At 44.0% G+C, this 21205-nt stretch overlaps 1 protein-coding gene across 1 annotated transcript in view; it reads right to left on the reverse strand.

The window, feature by feature from the left end:
- Nucleotides 1-21205, reverse strand: part of WWC1 (WW and C2 domain containing 1) — a 151183-nt gene that overhangs the window by 63996 nt on the left and 65982 nt on the right. The window contains exons 2-3 of the mRNA XM_037501025.2: nucleotides 16489-16598; nucleotides 5769-5972 (exon numbers count right to left, since the gene is read on the reverse strand). Of these exons, the coding sequence (XP_037356922.1) occupies nucleotides 5769-5972; nucleotides 16489-16598 (314 nt within the window). The remainder of the gene's footprint in view (nucleotides 1-5768; nucleotides 5973-16488; nucleotides 16599-21205) is intronic.

A 21205-nucleotide genomic window follows, 5' to 3' on the forward strand; every position in this document is an offset into this window, starting at 1 on the left:
CTATGTTTACAGAAAAGTACACCATCTTTGAACTTACCTTGTAATCTGTAGCACAGAGACTTTTCTCTCTTCAAAAAATAAACCTCTAGCCTTTTGCCAGGCTGGGGATGGGCAATTATCTGGCTGGTCAAGATCTGGGTGGGGGATGTGGTGGCCCCACAGTCCACCAGACCAACTTCCATCCAGTCCTCTTCAATACCCTCCTCACTTTCCCCCCACTCCCTTAGTGAGCAGTTGCCTCTGATTCCTGAGGCTTCTGCCTGTGCCCATGGAGACCGAGGGCTACTTTTTCTCTCTATTGGTACATCTTTTCTTTTCTTGGGTCCACCAGATAAGGCTGTCTCTGCTCTGCCTGCTTCCCAGATTTTGTTTTAGCTCTTTTTCTCTGAGCCCCTCTGTCCTTGTGCACATATGCCTTAAGAAATCCAGTTTCTGTTATTTTCATAGTTTTTGGAGTGAGTGGCACTGGGTGGGCGGTTTAACTGGTATTTTTAACAGCAAGGCTCCCAGTGGTTTCTTTTTCAAATGCAAAACCAAGGCTGAGAGAGAGGAGGGACATGGTGGGGTCCCAAAAACCCCAGAGTTCTCATTTTTTTTTTTTAAAACCTGGGACTCATTTTTTTTTTTTTATATATAAGATTGATTGATTGACTGATTGATTTATGCATACATGCAAGCTCTGGGTACAGTCAGAAGCGCGGGAGGGTGAGCAAATTCACCAGAGCCAGAGCAGGGAGCAGGGCAGGCAGAAGGACTGAAGTACACTGCTGAGGGGAGCAGCGGGCAGCAGGAGGGGTCTGCGCGCCATGTGGGACCCTCCTCCGGTGGCCGGGGAGCAGCTGGGGATCGAACCAGTGCTGCAGAGGCTGCGGGCAGCTTCTCAACCCAGCGCTCAACCACAGCGCCACAGGGGAGGCCCAGAGTTCTCATTTTTGAGAGGATGAGAGGACCTGAATACAGCTCAAAAACCTTAGAATTTGATTATGATTAATTGAAAGTTTGGATTAAATTGAGAGGACTGGTTTTGAGGTCAGATACTCCTGGGGATAAGACTAGCTCTGCCGCTGTCCACCAGTTTTACCCTAGGGAATTTACTTTCCCTTTCTGGGCCTCAGTTTTCTTATCTGTAAGATGGGAATACTATCATCTTGCTGGACTTTGTGTGGGTGAGTAGAAAGGGAGGTGACTTTAAATAGCATGTGTCGAGTGCCTGTACATGGCCCTGCAGGTGCATAACAGGTGCACATAAATGCTAGTCCTCATCTCCTTGCCCATGGACTATAGGTTGTACCAGAGTTGACAACAGCGTCTCTATCCCCAGGCCAGGGCCCCACCTGTGGGCAGGTCCTGCAGCAGCCAACTCTCACAAGTCCCAGCAGGCCAACTGAGTGACAGGCATGGTATGCCATCCTGCCAGTCTATCAACACACAGGGAGCTTGACTTGGAAGGTATACGTGGCTGGTAAAACCTGGACAGTCATAAGGGGGTTTGAGTCATGCCCCTTTAACTGGCATAGTTGGGCTGGGACATCTCTTTTCCTGCCAAGTTTGGTCCTCAGATCTGGTTACCTGAGATGACCCCTGTTCCTTTGGATGGAAGATCTTTAGCATTTAGACTGGTGGCTCATTAGAGCCTGGTGGAGCTCTGAAGCCTGAGGACAGGGCCCCGTCATTACCTTGCTACCTAGTGGCCATGTATTTATACTATTGATTCAGGGATCTGTTAAAAAAATTTTAAAAACCTTGGTCATTTCAATGCCAATGAATTCATAATATCAAATAATGATGGTTACTGTTTAGCAAGTACTTAATGTGACAAGTTACACTTGATAACTAACTTAAGCTTCATAAGCCCCCTATAGGTGATGTCAATTTTCTGGACAAAGAACTTGAGTCAGAGAAGTGGTATAACTTGTACGAGGTTACACAGCTAGTAAGTTGCATATCCTGGATTTGAACCCAGGCACCCAGCTTCAGAGTCCACACTCTCAAAATATTATGTAAAGTGCTTCCTGTCCAAAAAAAGAGTTTTTACTGAGCCATTAATATGATCTCTAAGGGAACTGTTTTATCTAAGCAAGTGATTTCTGATTGGGGACACTTTTGCTCCTAAGGGCACCTTTGGCAAAATCTAAAGACATTGTTAGGTTGTCACAACTAGGGATAGGGAGTGTTATTGGCATCTGGTAGGGAGAAATGAAGGATATTGCTAAACACCCCAATATATAAAACAGCCCCTACAAGAAAGATTTATCCTGTTCCCAATGTCACTAGTGGAGAAGAGAAACTGACATGGGTCTGTGAGGTGACAGTACTATTAACATTTCCTACTTAAGCATAAGGAATCTGAGACTTAAAAGTGGAGGACATAGTACTGCTGGAATGGACACTGGAGGCAGGCCTTGTGACTCAGGAGTCCGGTGCCTGCCATCTCTGGCTCTGGGAATGCCTCACTGCAACACATTTCACTCTTTCCCTCATCCTGACTTTTATTTTGGGAACTGTGTGTTTACACAAAATTCAAAAGAATAACTCAATGAATATTGATGTCTCCTTCACCTGGATCGACCAAATTTTAACATTCCCTCATATTTGTTCTATCTCCCCATCCCATGCCACCTCCCCAATGTTTTCCCTCAGTAGGATCCCTCACTGGTCCATAGTAAAGTTTTGAAGAACAAGAACTAGAAATGGAGGCCAAACACAAAATCTGCACCATATTCAAAGTAGTCAATGTGTCATGGATCCCTAGTCACCTGGACTGACATCACAGTCTTCTTCCCTCCCCCGCCCACTCTCCTCCAAACCTTTATAGGGATTAAGTTGCAGACATGATGCTACATGCATGTATTAAGAACAAGGACATTCTCCTAGACAGCCACATCACAGCACACCTGTGCACATCTATGACAGTCTCCCATTGTCTGACAATGTCCTTTATGGCTGCCTCTTCCCCATCCAGGGTCTAATCAAGGTATCAAGGAGCACACATTTCATTTGGTTTGTGCCTCCCTTATTAGACACTTTTTTTGTTTAAGTTTAGGTTTTAAAAAAGTACTCTTCTTTTTAGTTTCCCATAGCATTTTTCTTTTAAAGCAGTTTAGACCAATAGCCTTATAAGGCTATTCCACAAGATGGAACTGTTTGGCTGTTTCTGATTAAGATTTAGAGGAAACATGTTTGTCAAGAATCCTACCAAATGTTCTCACTATACTCCATCAACAGATATCAGCTCATCTCACTCTTGGTGATGTTAATTTAGCCGTAGCTCTATCCCATGTGAAAAATGTATCTTAGCCTTTGAAATTAGTAAATGATTTGTGGAATGATACTTTGGGTACATGTAAGTATCCTGATCCCCAAGGTTTGTTCTTAATAAACTAGACACCTTTTCGGGCAGCAGGACTTTAGAGAGAAAAAAATAATCACTCCACCTATTCAGACTTGTTCCACTAAGGATGACAGTAGCACCCTACCAGGGCTGTGGCAAGGAAAATGCTAGAGACTGAACTGTGTTCCCTCCCCAGCCCATTCCCAAGTTATTATGTTGAAGTTTTAGCCTCAAGATGATGATATTTGGAGATGTGGCCTTTGGGAGGAAATTAGGTTAGATAAAACCACGGAGATAGGACACCCAGGATGGAATTAGTGCCTTTATAGGAAGAAACATCAGGCAGTACTCTATCTCTCTCTGAGTCTCTCCGCCAAGTGGACACAGTGCGATGGTACCTTCAAGAAGATTCTCATCAGAACCCTACTATACTGGCATCCTGATCTTGGCCTTCCAGGCTCCAGAACTGTGAGAAAATATATTTCTATTGTTGCAGCCTCCTAGCCTGATATTTTGTGATGGCAGCTTGAGCTAAAACAAGACAGTTTAAATGTCAGTCTCCAGGATATTATTTGACTCAGAAAGAGCTAATAAGTGTAATACAGTTCTTTTCTATAATCTGAGAATCTGGGGTGTTTTTTTGTTTGTTTGTTTGTTTAGTTGCTAAGGGAAAGGGCAGGGCTGGAACAGTGAGATGCCTCAAAAGTTTGTTCCGGTAGATGGAACCTCTCAAAGCGGAGGTTGCACACAGGAGGGTCATCCTGACCCACCCTGACACCAAGTCCCTAATGCTGGTTCCTTGTATCCCACTGAAAATGTTGGGGGGACAGACAGAATGGGTCTGCAACTCATTGTTGCCTCTCACTAGCTGAAAAACCCTGGTTATGTTACCCATCCCCTCTAAGCCTCAGTTTCCTTACCCATTAAAAGGGAACATTAATTGTAACTTGCGCATAGAGTTGTTAACTAGATAATAAAAGGATTAACTGGCACAGCATAGTGAGTGTTCAGCATATAGTAAGCACTCAATAACCATGGGAAAGGATGGATTATTAGAAACAATGGTAGAAGATTAAAAATCCCAACATATTGGAAAAGGTCAGTGGGCTCCCTGATGACTCCTGTCCAGCATGGCACTAGGAATGAAGGACTGGGGACCGTGGGTGCCTGCTCTCCTGGCAGATACCAGGGTGCACAAGGTAGAAAGGAGTCCTTACCAATCTAGTTTATGTTGGAAGGGAGGACATAGGACAGACACATAGGCAGGTGATTTGTGATCCATGTGAAATAACCTGAGCATTGTTACAGAGATGCAACAAATAGGGAAGGGTATCTGCTGAAGAAATTCTCAGAAGTGAACATTCCAGGAGAGTACCTGAAGGACCAGCCTGGAAAGATGAGAAGAGCCAGCTGTGCATACAGCTTGAAAGGCAGGGGAGCAGCAAGTATAGGAGCCCTGAGGTGGAGTGGTGCAGGGCAAGCTGGGGAGCAGCATTGGGGTTGGGGATTCGGTGCATCTAGAGCCAAATAAATGAGAGCATGAAATGAGGCAGAGGCCTGGGATCATGGGAAAAGACATAGAAAGAGTGGCTCAAAGGCATCCTTGTGTAGACCATGGGAAGAGACATAGAAGGTTTTAACTGTGATAAAACACACAGCACATAACATGTACCATTTCAATCATTTGTCAGTGTAGAGTTCAGGGGTGCTAGGCACACGTGTGCAGCCATCACCACCACCCATCTCCAGAAGTTCCATGCCCCCAACCTGAAACTCCATACCCATTCAATACGAGCTCCCCAACCCCTGACTTCTCCAGCCCCTGGAGGGTTTTCAACAAGAAGCTATGTAACCCAACTGGCATTCTGAGAAAAGTACAGATTAATACAGATTAATGCGGCCTCCCCGGTGGCGCAGCGGTTGAGCGCTGGGTTGCGAAGCTGCCCGCAGCCTCTGCGGCGCCGGTTCGATCCCCGGCTGCTCCCCGGCCACCAGCGGAGGGTCCCACATGGCGCGCAGACCTCTCCTGCCGCCCGCTGCTCCCCTCTGCAGTGTACTTCGGTCCTTCTGCCTGTTCTGCTTCCCAATCTGGCTCTGGTGAATTCTCTCACCCTCCCGCGCTTCTGACTGTACCCAGTGCATGTATAAACAAAAAACAAGCAAACAAAGAAAGAAAGAAATAAAACATGCCTCTATAAAAAAAAAAAAAAAAAAAAAAAAAAATACAGATTAATGCAAGGGAAGGGAATAGCACATGAGCCACCACAAAGCATGAGGAGCAGGAAGAGCAGTAGAGAGGATGGAGGTTTGCACAAGCAGTGAGTGGAGCTGGAGGAAAGGGGGCATTTTGAGAAGCACTGAGAGGCAGGACTCAAGAGTGGCCCCTACTCCTCCAGGCCACTGTGCTGTGGGGGTGCTGGAGGTGGGAGGTACTCACAGCTGACCTGGGAGCCCAGTTTGTGCTCCCAGACGGCATGCAGCTGCTGGTACTCCTGCTGGGCCAGCTCCAGGCGCTGCTGCTTCACCTGGTAGATCTCCTTTTGTGCACTCAGGGCCTCCTGGGCCACCACCAGGTAGTCCTTCAGCATGTGCTCCTGCTCCCGCCGCCATTGAACCCGGGGGTCCTCGATCTGGGTGGTTTCTGCAACAGACCGCAGAGTTCCTCGGTAAGCATGTCACATGTATCCATTTGGTCTGAGGCCTGTGGAACGCACTAACCCAAAACCAAAATACACAATAAGCAGTAAACCACAATAAGTAGGAATGGGTTAAATTTACTTATTAAAAGAGAGACTCCCCATGTGGATTAAAGCAAACAAACACAAAATAGGCAAGGATCTACTCTTAAACCCCAAATCAATGTATCAGTGTGTATTAGCATGGGCAGGAGAAGGCCCAATTATGAGCTCCAATCTAGAAAGAGAGGCTCAAGGTTATCCGTTTTGGTAAATAAAGTAAAATAACTGATATTTTGGAGGGTATGAAGAAAGAGGCATTCCATTGCTTGCTAAAAAATATAAGTTAGACAACCTTACTAGGGGGCTATCTGACTGTGCAAATTGAGAGCCTTAAATCTTAATATCCTTGACCAATAATTCCCGTACAGTAATATGGCATAAAAATAATTATAAATTCAGACAATGATGCATTTGCACAAACCATGATAATAATGAAAGCGAAGAGCAAGCATTTCTATAATGTCTGTTCTATACCAAGCACTACGTACTTTATGGCTGTTTACTCCTTCAGTTCTTACACTAACTCCACAAAGGAGATTCTATTGTTAAACCCTTTCTATAAAAGAGAAAACTGAGACACAGAGAGGTTAAGTAACTTGCTGAAGGCCACACAGAAAGTAGCGGAACAAATAATTCTGCTGTTATACAACATGCTAATATGGACATTGAAAACAATGCCTTGAAGAAAAATGATTAGAAAGATGTTTATGATTAAAAAAATAGAAAATACAAGATGTAAAACTGCATAAATAATTTTATATGGATCAAAATCAAAATGTGTATTCTCAAAGAGGTGTGGAGGAAACAGCAAAGTATCAGCAGCAGATATCTCTTGGTGGCAGGATACTTTTTTTTCACTTTTAATCTTTTAAAATTATGTGTACATAATTTTTATGTACACATAAAAATTTAGGTCCTTCCTGGTGGCCTAGGGATTAAGTCTCAGCACTATCACTCTACTGCCTGAGTTTGATCCCCGCCAGGGAGCTAATTCACATGATGCAGCAGACCTCTCCTATCTTGCCCACTGCTCCCCTCAGCAATGTATTTCAGTAAATCCATTCAGTTCTCCACTCTGTCCCTGGTGAATCCTCTCACCCCTCAGCCCCCATACCTCTGGTCTATGTGCCAGTTCTTCTATGCAAAAAAAAAAAAAATATATATATATATGTGTGTACAATAAATGCACACAATAATTTGGGAAAAAAGGCCAAACCCAAAAAACAGACACACACACAAAAAAAAGGACAGCTGACAACTGATCAGAGAAGGAAGAAGTCAAACCAATGTCACAAAATCGATGTCATTGACTGTCCACTCCACAGTCATTTCCAGGTCAGTGGGAGGGTGTTGAGGTCACTGGCTCACTAGAAGTTTTGCCACGATGGCTACTGTTAAATTCAGCCTGCATCTGCAGGTTTAACTTAGCTCAAAGAATTATTTAATTTTAAATAGATTACTGGTATGTAAAAACAGGAGATTTGTATATTAAAATCCTGATTTCTGGTTCCTCTAGATCATTCAGAAGATCTGGCCACATTGGGTCCTCCCTTCACCACTAACCCCAGCACCCCAGCTGGGAGTACGGCATGTGTTGCATCAGTTAGGTCACGTGATTGGTTCCTGAGGAATTTAGAGCTTGTGCCTCCTTTTGTCAGCCCTTTAGCTCTCATTCCTCCTGAAAAGGCCAAAATGAGCATCCCCAGGGAAAACAAGACGAGACAGGATTGATCACAGGGGCAGCAGGGCTAAGTCCTCATTTCTGCCAATAACCCTGTCTCACAATGGAAGGCTGCTTGACCTCCCAATCTGCTTCTGTAATTAATAAGGAGGATGATGGGCCCAGCTTCACAGATTCCAAGGAGGCTGTAAAGCACTTATGCCCAGGTAAAGCAAACGAGTAATGGAGAGAGTAGAGCCAAACTATTCCCAGGACCAGAGTCTGAATGGGCTGTGAACAGCAATTCTTCAAGCTCTTGCCCCTCCCCTTTTCTGAGAAACAAAAGGAGGTCAGAAGATTGTTAGCAGGGGTCACAAGATTGCTTCCCATAAGGAAAGCTTTGTAAGGTGTCAACCATACAAGAGGGAGGAACACTGACAAGGAAAGAAAATAAAAAGGGAGGTGAGACTTGTTTTTTTTTTTTTTTTTTTTTTATTTATGCATACAAGAACTGGGGTACAGGTCAGAGGTGTGCGTGTGGAGGGGGTGAGAGGCCTCCCCAGAGACAGAGTGGGGAACAGAATAGGCAGATTGACTGAAATAAACTGCTGAGAGGAGCAGCGGGCGAGTTAGGTGAGGTCTGCTTTGCCATGTGGGTCTCCTCCCTGGTGGGGGATTGAACTCGGGCTGCAGCCAGATAGCTTCATAGGTTGCATCCTAATCCCTTGCACCACCAGGGAGGGCCTAGGAGGAAAGAGTTTGTAAAGCTGGTTCCCACCTCAGGGTCAGGGAATCCTTTGGTGCGGGGCAGGCAGCCATACATCTCTGGCTAACACAGGCCACAGAAAGAAAGTTGGCTTGTCATGGCCAGGTTGAAGGTGCTTTTTAAAGTTTGCAATTTTAAAAATTTAAAGATTTGAAATACTGAATATACAAAAAAGAAAAATCTCGGAATTCCACCAGTGCAAATGTATAAAGCAAGAAGCAAGCATTTTCCTTTCTCCAATCAATCTGACTCCCCAGAGACAGGTACTGTTAGGAGTCTCACCTACTAACAGCTATGGCCCTCTGATGATAAACAAATCTCTGTGGAGACATATGTCTCTCTGCACAAACTTGTTTTTAATGCAACATGGCCCAGTGTCTTCTATATTAGCCTCAATCGGCTTTCGTTTGCAAATGGCTTACCCGGTTCATCCTTCCTTATAGGTGCACAACTCTACCTCAATCTTTCATTTTTTTTCTTCAATTTTATTATTGCTTGTACTGTTTTTATTTTGAACTCACCACAGTCTTTTCAGAGGCTGAATAATATACCACAGTATAGAATTAGAGCTTATGTTACCAGGCCACTCATGTGGGATCTTAAAACCATACTTCTATGAAATTGTGCTATTAAATTCTATAGGTGAGATTTCTTAGAAATGACTAGGTTAGAGGGTATACATATTTTAAACTTTAATAGATACTAAACAAATGATTTTCCAAAAGGTTGTGGCAATTTTTTACTTTTGCCATGGGTATGAGTGACTTTCCAGATTCTCAGCAAAACTGCCTTTTGTCTTTTTGATGCTGCAGCCAGTGATTTTGGGTCCTGGCAGTGCATTAGAATCAGTTGAAGAGCTTCAAAAACCAAAACCAAAACATGTCTGAACCTGGTGCAAAAACACTTCGATCAGAATTTCTAGGAGTGGGATCCAGGTATCCAGAGCTTCCAAAGCCTCCGCAGATGCCTGCTGTGCAGATGTGGCCTAGAAACCTGGCTACAAGTTAAAATCATCTGGGGGATTTCTTAAATTCTGATGCTCAAGTCCCACTCCTGAGCCAATTAAATGGGAATCCCTGGGGTGGAAATGAGGCAATGGTGATTTGAAAAGCTCTCCAAATAATTCCAATGTGCTACCAAAGAAAAGAACCATTGTTTAAGAAGTAACGACACAGTGGTGAAGTGGTCATGTGTGCCAGCAGCAAGGCTGGCAGGTGAGGTGCTGAGCTCCAGGTAGAATCACCAGCTGAACTGTTAGGCCTTTGACATATGCCCTGGGACATACCTGGGTGGATTCTCCCTGAGGGGCTCTGGTTTAGTCTGGGAGGAGCACTCTCCTTGTGCTGGGAAAGGCCTTGCTCCTTGAAATACAGAAGTATATTTAATGGAAGGTCTGGCCAAGCATCAGGATTTTAAAAATCTCCCAGATGATTTTAACATGTAGCCAGGGTTCTTGGCCACATCTGCATGGCAGGCACCTGGGGAGGCTTTGGAAGCTCTGGATGCCTGGATCCCACTCCCAGAAATTTTGATTTAAGTGTTTTTGCACCAGGTTCAGACTTTTTTTGATTTTGGTTTTTGAATTGGCTACCATTTGCTGTGGTTGGCCTCTTGTGGTATACACCAAGATCGACAGAGGGATGCAGAGAGACAAACAGCACACAAACCCATAGCAGAACACTGGCCTCAGCCTAGCCTCATGCTAGAATTACTACCCAGGAGCTTTTCATTTAATTGGCCTCTAGTATGAAGCGGGTATCAAGATATTACTTAAATCGATTTTTTTTTTATTTTTATTTTTTTTTTATAGAGGCATGCTTTTATTTATCTATTTGTTTGTTTGTTTGTTTTGTTTATACATGCCCTGGGTACAGTCAGAAGCGCGGGAGGGTGAGAGAATTCACCAGAGCCAGAGCGGGGAGCAGAGCAGGCAGAAGGACCGAAGCACACCGCTGAGGGGAGCAGCGGGCGGCAGGAGAGGTCTGCGTGCCATGTGGGACCCTCCTCTGGTGGCCGGGGAGCAGCCGGGGATCGAACAGGCGCCGCAGAGGTCGCGGGCAGCTTCGCAACCCAGCGCTCAACCGCTGCGCCACCGGGGAGGCCCTTAAATCGATTTCTTTAAGGCATAATTTCAATACAATGTAATGCAGTCATTTAAAGCATGGAGCTCAGTGAGTATTGATATGTACATACACCATAAATGTAAATTGATGTGCAAAACATCACCTTTACCCCAAGGGTCTCCATACCCCTTCCCAGTCAATCACACCACCTACTTCCTCCTGTCTGATGCTGTCTGTTTGAAAACAGACAAAATGGAATCATGCACAATCATACAGAATATGCTCTTTGGGTTCACATCTTTGCCTCAGCACAAAGCTTTTGTGGCTCATTTCTGTTGTACTCGTCAGTTTCTTGTTAGTGCTGAGTAACATTCTTCCATATGAATATAACACAATACACTTTTTGGATAAACCTTTAGACTGTTTCCAGTTTGGGACTGTTAGGAATAAAGCTGTAATAATCACATATGCGCAAGACTGTGTGTGGACACGTTCACATTTCTCTTTGATAAAACGACCTAGGGAGGAATGGCTTTAATGTATGGTAAGTAGATGCTGATTTTTGAAGGAACAGGCGAACTATTTGCCCATAGTGGTTGTGCCTGTTTACATTCTCCCCAGTAGTTCCACCACATGCCAGCCAACTACATGCTGGCCACCATCATTTCATTTTAGCTATCATAGCGGGTATGTTGATACCTTGCTATAATCGTATTCTTTTATTTATTTATTAATTTTTGAGTACAGGAATTGGAGTGTAGGCCAGGGGTGCAGGGAGTGAGCAGAATCACTGGAGACAGAGTGGGGTGCAGAACAGGCAGATTTACTGAAAAAAATACACTTCTTAGGGGAGCAGCAGACAAGACAGAGAGGTCTATTTCACTACATGGGTTAGTTCCCTTGCTTGCTATAGTTTTAATTTGCATTTCCCTAATGACTAAAGATGTAAATCATGTTTTTGTGTGTTTATTTGCCATTGTATATCTTTTTTTAGCCAAAGATCTATTTAAATCTTTGCTGGTGTTTTTCATTGCATTGCTGGGTGTCTTACTAATAAGTCAGAGTTCAGCATCTATTCTAGTATATTCCTTTGTCACATATGCATATTGCAAATATTATGTACTTATCGCATGCCTATTTCTTACTAGTGTCAATAAAATGCAGCCCAATTTATTAATTTTTCTTTTAGGGCTAGTGCTTTTTGTGTTTAGTTTAAAAAAAAAATCTTGGTTCAGCCTAAAATCTTACCAGTTTTCTTTTAGATGTTTTCTAGTTTTACCTTTTATATTGAGATCTATGGATCATTTAGAGTTTTTTGGGCACAGGATGCGAGGCAGGGGCAGAACTGGAGGTGTGTTTCCATTCCATGTACTGACCAGTTATAGAAGCAAATGCTAAGAAGGCTGTCCTTGGGGAGCACAGGGATTTTAAAAGAACTCTGGGTGGGTCTAAGGAGTGGTGTTAATTGGTTAATTGGTCTCTGAGATGGTCCTCTCACAGCTCAGCCCCCTTCAGCTGACACCATCCTCCAGAATGGATAACTTATGCCTGGATGGGATCTTACAGATCATGTGGCCAACTATTGTTTCTCTTTCATTTTTATTAAAAGCTACATATGAATAGTGTTTAATCCATCCATAGGTTACAAACTTAGCTGGCTAAAACGTTCTTCTTCCAATCTCTTCTTCCTCAGGTCACCCTCCCCAAAAGGCAGCTACTTCCAACAAATATATAGCTGACTGAGAGTGGCCATTGTTGAGAACATCTCCCTCCTCCTTCATGCTTGAAACTTCTACCTACGAACACATTCCACATACAGTTTTCCATACAGCAGACATATTCACCACACTCATGAGCTCTTCACACATTTCACCATTCCACAGCCCACCTCCTATACACCACACACCTACTCACTCATATTTAGCTGGCTAACACTGCTAGATTCTCCAAGGGCTTCAACAACAACCAATGTCTTAAAAATAGCAGAACATCTGGAGAACAACCCATCTTGTTACTATGCAAAGGAATGTGAGTGAAAAATGTAACAGTTTAAATCTAGGATGATTTCTTCAAAAATGAAAAAAATGGAAAAGCCCATCCTGATGAAGGTGTTAGGAAAAGAGTACACTTAACGCTTGTGACAATCACGGATGGATGAATGGATGGATGGATGGATGGAACCTTTCGGATATACTCATCAATGTAGAAATATGGGCCAGAAGCTCAAAAGTGCTCATGATCTTTCACTTTGTAATCCTATGGAAATGTATCTTTGGAAAATTATCATATAAGCAAAAAAGCAATGTGCTTGAAGTTCCTACTCCCAGTTATCTATAATAAAAAATAAATGTAAAGAACCTAATAGGTTAGCAATAGGAGCATTAAGTTACATTTGCTTTATGTGTTAAAATGTATAGATACATCTGTGTGATGTATTAAAAGACAATTATGAAAACCATGTAACATCTCTCAAACATTCATGACATGCATGAAGAGAAAATAGTAATGCACATAATTTGGTCACTAGTTGAATTTGGACAGATAGAAGTAATGGGAATGCTGAACACTGATATGAGATATTCAAAAGAGGTATTTTGGAAAGACATAATTTTGGTCATTGTATTTTGATCGATATTTGCTCTTCCAATTCCATCCTTCCATTTTCTTTCAGACTCACTAAAGTTAGGCTTTTGCCTCCAATCCTTTTCCAAAATTGCCCTCCAAGGCAGGGTCACTGGCATCATCCTGGTCATCACTCAGCTTCTCTTTGTGTTTGATCCATCAGAATTATCTGACAACCGTCCCTTGACACAGTCTGCTGAGACACTGTAGCTTTTCTACTCACTCCTCAGACTCACAGCTGATTTTCCTCTTCTCCTCACCCTCTTACTGTCTGGGGACACTATGCCTCATTCCCGAGCTCTCTTCTCTGTCTTATTCCAGCTTCACTCCCTTGCATGCTACCTTTATGTCAACAACTCCCAAAAACCTATTCAAAGCCCAGTTCTCATTCCTGAACTCCAGATTCCCCTGTCAAACTGATCTGCAACAGCTTCTCCCAGTTGTGTAACAGGCACGCAAGATTTGACATGTACAGATACTCTTGTTCTTCCTCCCTAAGCCTTCTTCTGTAGTTTTCTCTGCCCAGCTGATGGCAGCGCCATCCCACCAGTTACTTGGGAGCAACAGGGTCAAACTTTTCTCTCTCTTTCTCGTCCCACATGTGCTCCATCAGGACGCCCTGTTGGGTGAATCAGCATCCTACATTCCACATTATGTCCATCCCTACTACCTGGTCTGGGACACTGTCTTCCAGTCCTCTGGACTCTCCCTATTTCTGTCCTTGTCCCACTAAGGCCTAGTCTCAGCACAATAGACACAATCACCTTTTTAAGATACAAAGTAGATCATGTTACTCATCTGCTAAAAACCTTCTGATGACTTCCCCTTCTCATGGAGCAAAAAGCCAGGGCCTTGGAGGCAGAACGCTATCACCTCCATTCCCTGCTGTTCTCTGTCCACATGTTCTCCCTGCCTCCCTACTCACCCTTTTACACAAACAGTAGTCCCCTCGCTTCAATCAAACTTACAATAGTCTTATCTCTTGCTCGCTCCTCTACTTGAAATGCTCTTAGCTCAAATCTGATGTTCTCAACCGTATCTTCTTCCTGAAGTGCACCTTAGTCCCAAACTCTGCTTTCACCTTTTTTTCCAACAATATTGATAATTTTCTAATCTGCTACATAACCTGCTCATTTACTCTGTATATTTTTTTTACTTCTGTCTAAATGAAAGCTCTGTGAGGATAAGGATCTCTGCCATTTTGCTATGTATCTAAATCTTTTGGAATAGTGCCAGTAGTCAATAAATACTTGTTGAATGAATGTTGGATGGTAGATTCAAGTTGTTGTTCCATTACACTGTGTCTGTAATTCTTAAGAGAATAACTTCAGTCAATGAATAATACACTCACAAGGTCGGTCTGGGTCCATGACCCCAAATGCTTAGGCCTCAGTGGTCATTTTCATACTGCCTTTGTCTCGCTGACTCTATCTACAGACTCTATCTCTATCTACTCTATCTACCTCCATCTACTGAGAGCACCTCCAAACCAAAATGAAACCAGTAATCTGACAGCTGGCAAAATGACCAGATGGAATTATTGTTGTGGTTCCCATTTACAACCCTTCCCATATGCCCCATTTCTGTCATCATTCCCTCAAGAATAAGCTCTCCCACTGCTTGCTACTCCTTCCTTCTAGCTTTCCAACAACTCCCAGAAGCACCTTAAAATCTCATTCTACTATCAGATTTTAATGAGGGGGATGCACTCAGCAATTAGAAACAGGAAAGGACTGATTAGGGTTCCTGTACCTCAGTGTTTAACCCAGCAAGCCATGCAGCCCTCCAAGCATTAACCTCATTCCCCATACACACTCAATTAGGCATATTTACTTCTCATTATCCAGTATGCAATGAGTGCTAATAAAAACCTCTGCTACCCCCAACAATGCAATTAATGCCATTAGCTGTCTCAAAGAAACTCTTCTTCTATACTTTGGTGCCAATAACAGTGTGCTCATTCATCCTCCGATCCACGCATTCCTGCACGTAGACCCTTCCCATTCAACAAAGTGCATACCTACTATGTGTCTTACAAGGCCCAGGACTAGGGAGATGAATTAGACACCTTCCTGCTCTAAAAGAACTTTCAGTAACAGTAAGCGGGCAACTACTGCGTGATGTGGGACACTACAGAGCTATGGCCACGTGCTACTGAAACTCAGAGGAGACAGCAGACAGAGAAGCAAAATTCGGCTTCCCTATGCTGTTCAAAGTCCAGCTCTGCCATGTTTTAGTGTTGAGTGTTGCATAGTCAATTACTACCTCTAAATCCATTTATAAGATGGCGATGATCATCTTAATTTAACATCCAAAAGGGCAGTTGGGGAGAGTAAGTGAGATGATGCCTGTCAAGTACCTTGCACAGAGTACGTGCTCAGTAGCTTCTAGGATTTGGGGCCCTATTCTCACCCTTCAGGCTTTGCCAGGCACATCCCATGTCATTCCATTCTCTGCTTGTCTGATAGGATACAGGGAATCCTACAATTTGGAAGAGTAGAGCATGGGACAGAAAATCCTCTTTCCTCTGTAAACCTGGACAAGTGGGGCAGCAAATTTCAGAGGAAAGGAACAGCATTGGCCAAGAAGAGCACAGAGGGTGAGGCCCAAGAACGTAAAGACTCCTCCCAGCCGATGGCTATATGAGCTGGATTCCGCTCCCTGCCAGCTGACATGCTTCTCCCTTCCTTTCCCAACATATTCCTCCACTATAGCCTCAGAGACTAAGATACTAGGAGTCTTCAACCTGGATCAGGACACCCACATCACAGGGACAAAAGAGAGGGAGGCTGACTGCTATAATGAGCTCGAGACACACATATTCCTATCAATCCTCTATGTGCATGTGCTCATGCTCCTGGGGACAGCCTGGGGCTCCAGCTGCTCCAAAATCGGCTAGGAATGACAGGAGGGACATATCTACTTTTCATGAAAAACATCTGCATGTGCAGAAATTGACATACGTCAAAAAAGAATGTCTGCATCTCTGCAAATACACACACGTGACTAGAAACTTCCTGGAATGACACACAAGAAATCATTAGCTATGCTTGCCTCGATAAAACCGGGGATGGGTTGCAAGAGTTGCAGTCTTAGATTCTATTTAAAGTCCTTCCAAACTGTGATTTTTTACAGCATACATTATCTATCTATATCGACACTGACATCTCTAGCTAACATTATGTAAAGTAAAACACAATCTGGCATCGAGAGCGTCTGCTGGTGGTTCTTCCAGACTTGGGGTGGGCGTGGAGGTAGAAGAAGGGGAGAGGAGACAGGGAATGGGGGAGGGAGGGTCAAGAACTTACTGGTGTTGTGGTCTATGAAGTAATCTCCAACCTGTGGGTCATACGCCTCTTCCCATCCTAGCGGCAACTCATCACTAATGCAGTCAGCAAAGGTGAGCGGTTTGGTGTACCTGGCAAGGGAGAGGAGAAACAGACTCCATCACCTGCGGTCCCCAAGCCCCTGATTCTCCAGTCCCCAAGCTCCTGCTTTTGTTGACTTCCCTGCTCCTCTCAGCTGGCCCCATGATTTGGAAGCTTTGGACAGTGAAACAAGCTCTGCTGTCTTTGTTGCCCGGGAAGGTGGACACATGGCTGAAGCAGCACGGCCAGATCACACACAGGGAGGCAGGGACTCTGCGATCCAGTCTCCACGTGCTCCTAACTTGGGAGGGATTCAAGAAAGTCACCTTCTTTCTCTGGGCCTCTGTTTCTGTATCTCCATAATTGAGGGATTTGCAGGAAAGGGTTCGATGGTCAAGCCCTTCTTCTGGATTTGTCCAGCCACTCTGGCTTCTTCACATTTAACTCACTGGCCCATCCCATCCCTAGTCGTCATCCTGGCTCTATCTCATGCTTGTCATGTCCGCTTCCCCTCTGGAAAGCTGAGTCTCTGCAGCATCTACAATAGCAGGTGTTCCATCCCCATGAGTTTGGCTGAAACAGTATTTATTTGCCTCCTGAGCCAGTTCCCAAATGCCTGTTGCCAGTTCCCAAATGCCTGTACCCATCCATCGCTGTCCTTCCCCAAGCAATCCAGGTCAAACTGATATATTTTTTTTTTTTAAGATTTATTTATTTATACAAGCACTGGGTACAGTCAGAAGCGCAGGAGGGTGAGAGAATTCACCAGAGCCAGAGTGGGGAGCAGAACAGGCAGAAGGACCGAAGTACACTGCTGAGGGGAGCAGCGGGCGGCAGGAGAGGTCTGCTCGCCATGTGGGACCCTCCTTTGGTGGCCAGGGAGCAGCCAGGAATCAAACCAGCGCTGCAGAGGCTGTGGGCAGCTTTGCAACCCAGCGCTCAACTGCTGCGCCACCGGGGAGGCCCCAAACTGATATTTTAGTAGTCACCACCCTTTAAGTCTCCACTCTGTAGGGGGGAGAAATGTGGTGATCCCCCAGTCTTTAGTGGCTAATTCAGAGAGACAAATCACCCAACTAAATGTATAATGGTTGTCCAGGCTGAAAATAACATAGAATATTTGTCAAGTATTTTGGTCAGAGTGCAGGGGCCAGGAATCGAGACAGAACGGTCAGCCTCAGTGGGCCCTCTGATGAGGCCTACAGTTTCTCCCTATTGCTGACCTGCCTAGTTATCTATTGTGATACTCTCTTCCTCTCTGCCCCCTACCTGCACTCCGTTCTGGAAACCCAGGAGGCAATTATTCTTTCTACAGGTTGGCAAGCCAAGGAACAATGGGACAGGAGGAAAGATGACTGGATGGTATCTAGGAGGCCCATCCAGGGCTGCCCTGTAAAACACAGGAAACTACCCCTTTTCTTCCCTTTTTAAACTTTAAATCAAATTTAAAAGAAAATATATGGGGGGGGGAACAAACATCAAATGAAACTCTCTGGTGGACAGAACTAAGTTTAGGTTCCACTGTATGTCCATTGTCTGGCAAGTTGTGAATAATACCTACTGACAAAATGAAAAGGTAGCCCCAACACTTCTGCTAGTAAGGAATTTACTGCTGTAGTGTGGGAGACAGTGAAGCCAGAGGAATATAAGGTATGCACCAGACTAAGCACTTTATCAAGGGGTTCAATAAACATCTCTTTTTCACTGTGTGAATTTGGCAACTTACTTAATCTCGCTGAGCCTCAGAATTTTTATCTGTAAAAGGGGATAAGAGTGCTGCAGGTTGTCAGTTAGGTTAAATAAGGTCATGTTTGTAAAAAAAATTTAGCACGGATCCTCATGTGCAGAAGTACTCATAGAGCATTAGTACTTATTGTCTCCAATTCCCAGAAGGGGAAACTGAGGCCAAGAAAAGGACATTCTAAAAGATGGCATTTCAAGAGAGGCAATCTGTATTCTTAGTCCCTGCTGTGAGCAAAGAGGTTCTCTTGAAAGTTGATGACTTCACCGCATTTCCTGAATTCCATGGAAAACCACAAGCCTTGGGGTAAATGGAATAAAACTGGGGAAGACACAGGTGATTTCTTTGGCTCAGAATGCTCTTCATTCAGAACCTCTGTGCCAGTGTGGGTAAAGTTTCTACAAAGCTGCCTTCATCCCACTCTACCTCCCACGAGCTGCTCAGACTTCAGAAGAAAAAGGCTGCAGCCCTCTGTGTTTCCCCCTCCTCAAACTTTCTAAATGGGCTGCTCCCACTTCCTTACAAAGATGAAAACCAGTGACTCAGAGCCAAAGTTCATCTAACATCATTTTATCCAACAAATCTGCAAAAGGATCACTGAAGAAACATATAGGTTTCTCCTGCTCTCCAAAAGTACAACATTCCTATTAGGGATGATTTGGTAGGTTATTTTTTTGAGCCTGAGAGTGCTAAAAAAAAAAAAAAATCCATATAAACAGCATCCCCGGACCTGAAAAATAACCTAACAAATCACCCCATACAGGAACAATCTACTTTCCGGTAGCAGGGGAAACCTGTACTCACACAGGGGAAATCAGTATATTTCTGAGGATAGACCAATCTGTTGTGGAACAGGGAGGCTATTTCCAACCACAGTCAGAACTCTCCTTCTAGTTCATTCCTCTCTCTGAACTCTTCTCTGAGAAGTCCCGCCTTCCTGCCAGTCTGACTGAGGTACTACGAATCTTACAATACACAGTTTGCAATCCAGAAAACCAAGGAGATAAGTCCCTCTCAACAACTTCCCCAAAACCTATGTACCGATCACCACCTTTCTAACTCTCTCCCTACCCAAATCTCTCCCAAACTAAATCATTTCATTAATGGTGCATCTAAGCAGAGGAATCCTATGCCCCCTATAATTGATGCTCAATAAATATTTGTGCAGTGGGTGAATATAATAATAAATATGTAGAAACCAAAAATAATGATGTAGTGTTGTATAATTTGCTAGCTAATGTTGAAGATGAGCTAAGAAATATACTGGTGAAAAAATACACTATGAAAAACATTGGTGAAAGAGAAAAGTGACAGGATACAGTCACAGTATGATATTTTGTCTATCTCTGTGAGTGGAAGAGCTACTGGGAAGATATGCATTAAAATGTTATCTGGATACAGGGATTATAACATTATTTTTCTTTTTACTAATTTCTTTTTAATGTTCAAATATCAGCTGTAATTAAAATATTTAATAATGGTTAAAACTAGGTCTAGATAACAACACACACACACACACACACATTCCTTCGCTGGGTAGCAGTTGCTCTTATTCCATTTCATATATAAGAAAACATTTCAATATCATGTAGTTAGTCACACCAGAAGTACAACCTGAAGCCCCAGCGCCTGACTCCAAAATCTGAACTTTGCTAATAAAAGTTAGTAAGATCAATCTGGAACACAGAGTAAGCAATGCTAGAGATATAGGTGATGAAGCTGGACTGGGGCTGGGGAACTTGGGGGAATCTGAGCAGGTAAGAGGCACTGGCGCATTAGCAGGCTTGTACCTTCAGGTCTCTATGGCTTGGCATAAAGATATTCAATGCTCTTGGATAACCCAGAGCTGCTTAATAAAAAGGCAACTAAATATTTCCAAGCCATCAAAGTCATCAACGCAAGCCATTCACTGAGCGCTCAGTCTGGGAAAGGAATGAAACACCAAAATATGCACCAGTTTTCCAGAAAAACATTAACTCCACAGATTGTTCCAGTCTTAAGATACTGGGAAACCAGAATGGAATAAATGTTAGCTACAAATATCAGTGATATGATTGACATGTGGCTAGCCCACTAGGCCTGGCATGCTGGCACCGGCAGTGAAAACAGACTGGGTGCCCCACATGGAAAAAGAGGAGGGAGTCAAGGGGATTCAAAGTTCAAAAGAGAGGGCAAGAGGGAGAAGAAAGGAAGACTCTGGGCTTGATATTCAGGGTGCAATTGGAGAGATGAACCTAAAAGGCTGATCTCCTGATGTCCAAAGCTATTTCATGGGAAAAAGAAACACTCCTATTGGAAAACTATGCAACTTACAAGAAATCTGGACAGCAAGATTCTCTCGAGAACAAATGCCAAGAAGGAGATGAATTATTCAGTGTGCAGAGATGTGTCATTCAGAGAATCAGGATGAAGAAAAAATGCTTTTAGCTGTTCAAAGATTTAAACACACACATACACACACGTGCACACACTCACTTTTCCTGCCAGAGAGAGGACTGTCTGTTTAAACCAGCCCCCGCCTCCCGGGAAACTGTGGGTGCTTCTCTGGCGTGTGATGTTTCCCCTTGGGCAAGTGCCAAGAATGTGAGCTGGGAAGAGATGTCCACTTTCAAATGTGGCCAGAACTTGGGGGCCTGCCTGGAACTCCCAGCCCCCACCTCTGAGGAAGCAATTCACCCCAATCCAGTCTGGTGCAGCCCCAGACGCCACATCCTGGCTGCTGCAAAATCCCAATCATGAAATCAAATGACCCACATGCTGGAGGTGTGAGAGGGAGGGAGGGAGGGATGCCAAGCAAGAACTAGTTCTGCCTCTTCTTAATTACAAATCTCTGAAGGAGCACACACATTCCTGAATGTTTCACAACAGCCCTCCTGGACAAAGTGGCCGGATGTGTCACTTTGGAGACAGGTAGGT

The sequence above is a fragment of the Talpa occidentalis genome, unplaced genomic scaffold, assembly GCF_014898055.3.
Source record: "Talpa occidentalis isolate TD23 unplaced genomic scaffold, MPIMG_talOcc4v2.1 talOcc4.9, whole genome shotgun sequence".
Lineage (NCBI taxonomy): Eukaryota > Metazoa > Chordata > Mammalia > Eulipotyphla > Talpidae > Talpa > Talpa occidentalis.